General features: G+C 44.6%; 1 protein-coding gene across 2 annotated transcripts; it reads left to right on the top strand.

The window, feature by feature from the left end:
* The first annotated feature begins 376 nt into the window (after positions 1-376).
* ciartb (circadian associated repressor of transcription b) lies at positions 377-8,662 on the top strand. 2 transcript variants are annotated; one of them, XM_030794334.1, is made up of 7 exons: positions 377-461; positions 3,421-3,895; positions 4,454-4,529; positions 5,417-5,495; positions 7,339-7,468; positions 7,968-8,538; positions 8,642-8,662. In XM_030794334.1, the coding sequence occupies exons 2-6, from the start codon at positions 3,461-3,463 to the stop codon at positions 8,373-8,375; spliced, it is 1,128 nt and encodes a 375-aa protein (XP_030650194.1). In that variant the 5' UTR covers positions 377-461; positions 3,421-3,460; the 3' UTR covers positions 8,376-8,538; positions 8,642-8,662. The 2 variants fall into 2 exon arrangements, with proteins under 2 accessions (XP_030650194.1, XP_030650193.1); XM_030794333.1 differs by having other exon boundaries at positions 377-466.
* The last annotated feature ends 857 nt before the right edge of the window (positions 8,663-9,519 follow it).

Raw genomic sequence — 9,519 nt, 5'->3', positions numbered from 1 at the left:
AGTACAGCGTAATCCTGGAAAAAGCGAGGGACCAAGTTACTGCATGAACTGAAACCTCTAGAACCAGCCCAATGATTTAATGAGGCAAAAAGTCAGTTACGGTGAACAATAACAGTTCTGAGTTCACATTCTGTCCGGCTGTTGAAATGAAACCGATCCGCGTGTCCACGTGTTTGTGCAATTTCCATCTAATTTGAATATGTAAGCCTGTCTCGCCTATCGGCCGAAGCTGGCTTCAAACGCAAACTCTATTTGTCAGATATGGGTCTGGAAGCACAAATCGGAAAGCCCGGCCTCTTAGCACCCGCCCTCCCAGACACGTTGCCTTGGGAGAAGTAACACGGGGCTCACTGTTGCAGGTCTACATCACTGAAACCACGTATCTCACATCAGCAACTCGCTACCCAAGTGTCCTGGATTTACTGTTGAACAAAGGAAAGTACACGATCAACTCCATCCTGGTAAGGTAAGATCACCTGAGAAATGGCTCCATGACTCGTTTTCATCAGATATAGGAATGTGTGATTTGAGAGAACTCATATTTTCAGCGTTCGTTCCGTTACACTAGAACAGATAGAGTTAGTTGGATTTAGAATGTCTGGATACGGTAAGGTTCGGGTAACCTGAAAAGACGCATCCATTCGCTCGAGAAGAGAAGGTAATTTATTTTCTATGCCAGCATTTGATGCCATCATTGGTACCTTAGGGAATTTCAGGCAAATATTGGGTTGGGTCGTGGGTGTAATTTCTGAAAGATTGGAACTCCTGGGTATTTTAAGAAAGCGCCGGTTTGGTTTTGTTTTCTCGTTACTTTGTTTTAGCCAGTGTAAAACTGAGAAAAGTGCGATTTTGACAGTAGTAAATCTACATGTTCTGTGCTGCGAAGCCTGTACTTTATTTGAATAATCTCGTTATTATTATAAAATGGTGTTATCCATTGTTGCCCCACCCCTCAGTATAACCACAGGTAATAAATGATCGCAAATACGTTCGTGGTTTATTTTTCGCCGTGGAGGCTTTCTGACACGTTAGCCAGGCTATGTCCTGGGTGCTTAAACGAGTCAAAGTTGAGGTGTTTACGCGTGATGAGCCACTGCTACATTTTCAAATGTGTTCGAGGATGCGTTTCTAACTATTTTAAATGTTGTACCTGTCTTTTGGTTATTCCATTTTTGGAGTACAACGGTGCCTCACAGTGTTATCTGTCTGGCATAGAGTATCACACAATTTGAAATTAACCACTGCGTATTCGTTCATTATTAGTAACGAAACTTCTGATAAGTAGTCTGTCGCTTTAGGACGATTTCTCGTGTTACCTGAGGTTGTATGAAAGGACATGAATGAAACGCTGTATGATGTTGTTATCAGTTATATCCGACCTTCACCGCTTAATAACCGCAATAGTCATCTGAACCTTTGACGATATCGCTGCATCAAATGAGCTAATGGACGCAGTTGTGTGCAACATTGGTTAAGGGTTGGCAGTTTATCGGTATCGATAAGCAAATTCACAGTCTCATCAATTTTTCGGTTGGCAGATATTAATCACCATCTTAATGTCGAGATGTTACTCGACATTATTACTGTAATATCTCTTGATTGTGAATTCAGTCATTTTGAATTTCCATCACTCACTACCGGCCTGATAAGATAACATTAGTCTGTCTTTTGATTTCATCAACTTTGTAAATCATATAGGCGTATGCAAAGCGACTTAGAGAAAGATAAACGGTTTAGCTATGTAATATCGAAATAGCAAGTGAGAGGGCAGTGGTGACATTTTTGGTTTAAGTATTGAAAGGTTATACATAAATGCTCTCAAAAAATACACAGACATGTTCATAGTTTATTTTTTATTTATTTTTTTAACATACGCCTGATAAATGAGTTGAAATCTGGACTCTCTGTGGTTTTATTCTAACCACTTGCCGACACAAAGTTAATTAAGCATGCTCTTATGAATATCTAACTAGAAATGAAAAGTGATCAATACTTTTTTGGTATAGGTTAAAGAGACCAAGTAATGGCTTCTGTTTCATAGATAGGTATTTTGTCTCTTACATTTTTATTATGTTCATGTACCATTCTCATGTGTATTCTCCTTGTGTACCCTTGGAAAGGGGGAAAAAAAACCCTCCACCCTCTCCTGTAGCGGAGACAGTCTGTGCCCAGAGACAAAGAACAGGCAGCAGTTCCACTCAGCCTATGCTCTGAAATGGGCCAATAAACAAAGAAACATGGCTGCCCCTTTACTAGTACTGTACACGTGCTCAATTACTGAAAATTGCAAAATAAGGTTTGTGTTAAATTTATCCTTCCACGCCCTGCTGGGAACAAAATGAATGAAACTGATTCTGTTGTGGAAAAAGATCCCTGCTAAAAGCTTAGACTTGTCAGACCGTTTAAAGAAAAAAAAAATTGGTTTTGGATCGATTTTCTGTGGTGCTGTAACTTCAGGACTTTTTTTTTTTTTTCTGTGTGTTGTGCTTTTAAAAGGAGCTTAGCATTCATGTTATGAAAGAGTCACAAAAGTAAGAATCCGGAGACTCTCTCTTTTCTTTCTCTCTTTCTCTCACTTCTTCAGTAGGCTGCTGTAGGGTTGGCACTTTGAGAATGGCCTGTGTCTCGGGCTATTGTTTGCGTCCCATGGTGGTCATGGACGTTGTGTTCTAGTCTCATTGAATAAGCAAGCAGCGTCCTGGAACCATGTTTCAGGCCACCTAGTTAGTGACACACAACTAACCCAATATGACATCATCGTGCACAGTTTTTTGTCATGGTTTGGGGGGGGGGGGGGTGTCTACTCAGTGTGTCCCCCCTTGAGAAAGAAATGTACATGGTATCTTTTTCTTGGAAATACATCCCAAAAAACTGCTGTTAAATCTCGACCTGCGATGAAAACGTATCATTGGTTTTTGAGAGTAGTATAGTTTAATAACAGGGATGCTTAAGTTAAAATCCAACTACTAATCATGAGAAAGCCACCAGACAGATTTCTGTAAAAACATAATTTGAAAATGGTTTCTTAGTGGTCTTGGTTGTTTCCTCTAGTTTTCCTCAGTAGTTAGTCTTCTGTTGTGGGGGTGTGTTTGTCTTCAGTCTGTGGCAAGAATCAGGTGTTTTGACTGGAAACTCTGTCTGGTTCACAGCAGTCTCACTTGAATGGGAATTTACCATGATGGCTTGCCCAGGGTGACATATTTGACCACCAGTGTTGCTGGCTGTGTCTGGGCAATACCGGTCCAAATACCTCACAGTACATGAGCAGCACATTTAAAAAATATACAGAGGCAGAATGTTTTCAACAGCAAGACCATCTTTTTTAGCAGCGTTTGAATATCCGTCGACTAGTTTTGTTTTAGAAGCTGTTTCATGGAAAGCCCTTTTAGAATGACAGTGCTTTGTTCCCGCCCCCTACAGGTCAGTGATGGTTAGGGGCGGCTAGAGCCTGCATCTGAGGATGTCAGCTTCAGATTCGGACTATTCCATTGACTGGCTGGCCAGTGACGATGAGGAAAATGACAGCGAGCTGGAGCCAGACTGTGGCAGGTTAACGGGAGAGACAACAACACTGCCCACGTCCCTGTCGCCGGGAGAGACCCGAGGGTCATGCACCCAACAGCAGCTCTCCAAGAGGAGCGGTGATGACAGCCGCGAGGCAAAGAGAGAGGAGAAGGAGCGTGTGAGCGGAATGTCTGACGGATCCAGCTGCGGTTCCCCCTCCAGTTACACGGGGTCCTGTGACAGCGAAGACCAGCGCTCCTGGGCTTCAGTAGATCCTAAAGGCAAGCAGTGGAAGGGACAGAAGAGGACTCAGAGCACAGCATTTCCAGAGCAAAGGGAAAGTGAGATCACTCTCAATCAAACGGAGAAGGACAAACTGTTTGCCTGCAAGGTGAGGCGTGCCATGCATGATCGTGACGCTCATACAGTACCCAGGCGTAACAAGGGAAGTGTCAGTATACTGAGAAAGTCCTTATCACCTGTATGATCTCAGTGTGCCCGAGCTGAGTTTCAGGCCGTGAGCCAATCTGAACCACTTCCAGGAAGGCCCCCCGCCCCTCCTCCCTCCTATTGGTGAACATTGAATGAGTCATAAGATTCCAGTTAGTCAACACAACACACAGCGTTTTCCCCTATGCTATAAAACACCAGTGACAGAACATGAAAATGTGTGAAAGGTCAGCTTTTCAGAACACTATGAACTTTTAGTGTTAAGGAACTGTGTTCTGTGTTATATTCAAACTTAAGCCTCAGAAGGACTACTGTCACGTTTCTGGGATAAATATGATATATTTGTGGTCTTGATAATTCTGAAATACAAAAGAAATTGTACTTTTATTGCCTGAAAGAGGAGAGGTCATTTATAAACAATATCCATTCTCTGACTGATTATAAGCTGATTAATTAGTGCTTATAATGTACCTGAATGAATCTTCTTTGGGTTTTTCAGTGTGTGGAACTGCAATGCTACATTCAGCCTCTGTCTTTAATATTGAATGGTCTTCGTGCTGGCAGATACCGAGAACGTGAGTAATTCTACTTCCACTATGTCTATTTTTACAGTACTCATAGTATGTGGCCCAACCCAGGCCATTTGGTGCAATTATTTAGAGTTCTATTTGGTCCCATTTTCATTTGGCTGAAACTGCTTTCCTCTAGAGAGAGAGAGAGGGAGAGGGAGAGAATGCCACTGAGAAAAGCTAAGAAAAGAGACAGGATTTGAGAGGGAGATGTCTGTGACATACATCGTTTGATGTAAAGTTATCAAGTAACCACAAGTATTTCCTTTGTGTACGCTGTCTCAGTCCCTTATAATGAAACGTGTCTGGAAAAAAACCAGAGAGACATAGACACAGTGTAGTGTAAACCACACCGTTCCCAGAATGCCCTTGGGCATTCATATACTGTAGGCATAATACAGACAATCTCAGAACTATACAAAGCGGTTGTTTACCACTAAGGTTTTTTGAGATGTGATGGGGGGAAAAGCTTGCACGTTTTCATATGTAGCTCTGAAATCGAGTTGACTCAAATAAGGTCATTTGGTAAACCTGTGGTTAGATTTGTCATAATGAGGCACTCACTAGAGTCAGACCTTACGTGACGGACGTAGTTGTGGAGCTTAGCGAATGTTCAGGGCTAAATTAACTGGACAGATTTCATCTCCACATGGGGTAAGGCAGTGCAATGCGAGGCAAAGCAGGCCTCTGTGTGAGCGTTAAGTCTGGGATCTCTGTCAAAATGAGCGGCCCTGGGCGACCCCCAAACTTCCTGGCCACAGAGACAGCGAGTCTACCCTCCCACACACTTCACAAGAAGCCATCTGTTCCGCAGACGCGCTGCCTGTCAGAGACAATGCACTGGAGCTTGTCATAAAAAAAAAAAAAAAAAACCCTGCCTTTTCCTTTCACAGGCCTCAGCAGTTTCCAGGAGAGTGTGGCCATGGACAGGATCCAGAGGATAATGGGTGTCCTGCAGAACCCCTGCATGGGGTAAGTGTCCTGATCTCTCCTCATCATCCATAGGTGGGGCCCGTGTTTATACACGCTTAGCCTTCATCATTCGTTTCATCCTTCATAACCAATCAGTCACTCTCACTCTGTCTCTCTATCAGCTCTCCAGCATAGGGGTAGTGCAGTGGTAGAGTGTCTGTGTGTGTGTGTGTGGGTCTAGAAACACTTGTTACTGTAGCGTAAAGGAGTGGTTTTCGATCATTGTGAATGAATTTACGTGCATGTGTGTACATGCGTGTGTGCACGCACGTGCGTGCGTACACGCGTGTGTACCCACGTACGTTATTTGTGTGTGCTACGGCTTCCGGTCTCTCCACACTGTTTAACAGAAGGATGTGCAGCAGTTTATCCAATAGCACTGGTGTGTGTCTTTGCTTGTGTCCCTGGGTGTGTCAGTGGCAGTCCGGTACAGCTATTCATGGCACCAAAGCCGAGACGTGACTCAGACCCATGGCTCCCAGCGTGGGCCACCGTCAGGGGGTAGCTGCAGCAACAGTAACTGTACGGCTTAAAGTGGACACGCTAGAATGGACAATTCCATCCTGGGTCGTTAAAAATGTACCGAGCACCCTTCTGGAAATAGCACCGCATCCAATTGATTTACTTCTTTAGGCCAGACGGCATAATGAGGGATGACGTCACATTCTGAAGGAAGGGACCGTTCCCTTTTTTTTTTTATAGTGTAAGAAGATTCTCCTTGACTCAACAACAGATCAGACTTCACAGTCATACTGTGTGCCCACTGGCGTAAGAGCAGAAATAGGCCCAACGGCTCCACGTAGGTGGTCTGGGTACTCTTTGTGTTTCATAGTGAAATTCGCCCTCACCTTGTGTAGGTTTGATTTTTATTATTTTTTTTTTCCCCCGTTTTCCAATCCATCAGTGTAGCTTTGTCGCAATCATACAGACACTCGATACCAGAGAACTGTTACAGTGTGTCTACCCAGCTACCGAAGACAAGGATTCATAGATACAGAGTAGTCCCCCTAAATTTAGGCCATCCAATTCAGGCACAGAGCCAAGGCGCCTCCTCCACTCCTACCAGCTGCTCCTTTACATGTGTGACACAAAGTAGGGGTGTGGCAAGCTTTCTTTCCTCCAGGAGAGTTGGGAGGGGGCACTTTAAGGTCTCTCCTCTAGGCTATTCTGCCGTGCCAGCTGGCAGAGCCCAGAGCCACAGGCACAATGGCTCGGCGAGATAAAGGTGACCCCTGTTTAGTAGTCTCTACCATTCAGGATAATCTATCACATAAATTTAACATACTCAAAATGGGGACACAGCAAGTAGACATTTGTCATGTGATGCTGGCTAATCCCCATTAACCATCTGCCAGGAGCAACTGGGAGATAATGGACACCAAAGAGACTCAACCCTAATGACTCTGTGTGTGTGTGTGTGTGTGTGTGTGTATGTGTTTAAGTCTACGTCACTTTATGTTAGCACTTCTATTTCTCTTTCTGTGTGACGTGAAGGTCTGCAGGCTTGCGTTCCTATTTTTAGAGCCGAATAGTTTAACGCTGTTCCACGTGTGGTTACAAACATGTGAATCGACATTGGAAGTGTTTTTGCTGTAAAACACGTCTGTACATGGTAAAGCGTTGTTGTTTCCCGCATAAGACATGAAGGATCCCACCGGTTTTCTCAGATATTTATGTCACTAGCCCTGGCTGGCACGCTGTGTTCTATTTGATAATACAGGGCAAATAGAGTTAATACACTTCCAATATCCGACCAGTGTAAAACCACCTCTTTTTTTTCTGCTTTGCCACGCAGTGAGAGATATGTCAACATCATCTCTTTTTTTTCTCCTTTGCCACACAGTGAGAGATATGTCAACATCATTCTTAAAATGGAGGAAATGCTGAAGAGCTGGTTCCCTCACGTAAAGCCCCGCGAGCAACCACGCGCCGTAGACCAGACGTTGGGAAGCACCCCCACAAAGAAACAAAAGGTAATTTTACAACAGCGGACTCCTCCGCCACAAAACACGTGGAGAAGGTGACCACATCCACAGACAGAGAGGCAGAGACAAAAATACCTGTTATTCAATAATCACCAGCACGGTGAGGAACTGGGCAAGCGAGAAAGGATTAAAATCTATTTTTGCTGTTGTCGGGTACGCACTTCTCATGCTCAGTAAAGAACAATGACGGAATAGAAAAGGTAATTTGGGGAAAAGAGTCCTAGTGCCATTGAAAGGTCAGCAAGACATCTGAGTGAAGATGAAATCTGCTTTTGGCCACACCTATTTTGAAATTCTGCCCCCACCCCCCTTAAATAGTTTGGTATGTTTATTTGGCAATACACTCTCTGTTGTGACTCAGTGAGCCTCTGCGAGACTTGAGTTCCGCTGAAAAAAAAAAAAAAAGATCTCACTAAGGACAGTGTGTGGATTGGCTTTCCCCTCCTGTGACTGAACCTAGGGAATAATATGTTGTCTCTATCTGCAGTTGTCCACAGCAGCCTCCAGTCCGCCCAACGGCGTGGTGACCCCTTCCACCGTTAGTGCTCCTCTCTTAGGCACCAAAGCCCTGAGGGTCAGTGACCTCACGCCCCCCGGACCCTACTCCGCAACCAACCTAAAATGGCTCCACACGTCTCCTATCTGCTCTCCCAGTGCCGAGCGGGCTCAAGGGACTATCCGGAACCTTCTCACGGCCTCGAGCGATAAGGACGTTACGCAGGACAGTGCGGTGTCCTCAAGCACCGACGACGCGCATCTAAAGACGGACTTGGCACCCAGTCGGCCTCCCCTGGGCAAGATCAGCGCCCCGTGTCTGGAGAGATTGTTGAAATCCACAGAGAGCATTATCACGCGGAAAGGGCCTGGGGACCTGGTGGGCAGCGGCTGGTCCTAGTCCTGAGAGAGAGGCTCTGAGTGCTCAGGGCCAGACCAGCGAGACACTGCCCGCCACAACCTGGAGCTAGTCAGCACACACAACCGACACCACCCCTAGTGTCAGCCTTCAGCGGAAACAAAAAGCAACAGCAGCATCCCAGAGGAAAGAGCGAATTTGTTTGGTACAAAAAAACAAACAAACAAAAAAACATAAAACAAAATACAAAAAAGTGTGTCAGTGAACATGACATGTCTGTCTATCTCTGTCCTCATCTTACAGTACAGGTTCCCAGTGGTTGTGTTTGGTCTGGTTTAACTTCAGCGTGATGGCTTGGGACGGGAGCGCGGATTAGGAAAGCTTTCAGGCAACGATAACCGTCCTCGAAAGCTATGCCTTGATAACAACTTCCCTGTGAGATTATAGGGGAGACCCCCTGTGGTCTTGGAATCCATTACTGTGGCATATTGGTATCTGTGAAAAGCAGCCATTACTTCAGAAAGGGAAGCGAATGAGGGAGTAATGGGTTTTTTGGGAACACTTCAGATATTCCAGTGTGTCAGTGATCTCCATGTAGTTGTGGTGAAACATGTGGGTTGAATGTGAATTTGCTTTTCTTTTCTTTTTTTTTAATCCACTCTAAAGAGTTGATTGATGTGACTGTTACTTAAATAGGTTTAAATTTCTAATTTTTTTTTTTTTTTTTTGGTACAACTGCACTACCTCAATTTGACACCATGGCAAGGGTAGCAGTATAAACGTTAAAATAAAAGAACACACACACACACACACACACACACACACACACAGACACAAACACACACACACACACACACACACACACACAGAAGAGGCAGAAGGAGGAAGCCTCACATGATTATAGAGACAGCCAAATCTTGCCTGTCATGCCGGCATCTTGATCACAGGCTCTTGTGCTTGTGTAAACACGGGAGGGTAGCTCCACGACACAGCTCTAAAGGTGTGACCGGTGCCATTGTAAAGAATGTGAACTGAAGATTTCTTTTTCTCAGTCTCCCAGTTAGAGGGCAAACAGTGCCTGTCAATTCAATGTCAAACTGTGCCTGTATGCTGGTTTGAAGGGAGGGAGAGAGAGAAAGAGAGAGAGAGAGAGAATCATCTAGAATACCTGAACCTCTGAAAGAGT

Source organism: Chanos chanos, chromosome 2, assembly GCF_902362185.1.
Source record: "Chanos chanos chromosome 2, fChaCha1.1, whole genome shotgun sequence".
Lineage (NCBI taxonomy): Eukaryota > Metazoa > Chordata > Actinopteri > Gonorynchiformes > Chanidae > Chanos > Chanos chanos.
The sequence above is the reverse complement of the archived record's forward strand: the minus strand, read 5'-3'. Positions and strand labels throughout refer to the sequence as shown.

Excerpts from the sequence above, each read along its gene's own strand:
- ciartb (XM_030794334.1), top strand. The coding sequence starts at position 3,461 with ATGTCAGCTTCAGATTCGGACTATTCCATTGACTGGCTGGCCAGTGAC. Across the intron at positions 3,896-4,453 it reads ACAAACTGTTTGCCTGCAAG|TGTGTGGAACTGCAATGCTA; the intron begins GTGAGGCGTGCC and ends TGGGTTTTTCAG. Across the intron at positions 4,530-5,416 it reads TGCTGGCAGATACCGAGAAC|GCCTCAGCAGTTTCCAGGAG; the intron begins GTGAGTAATTCT and ends TTCCTTTCACAG.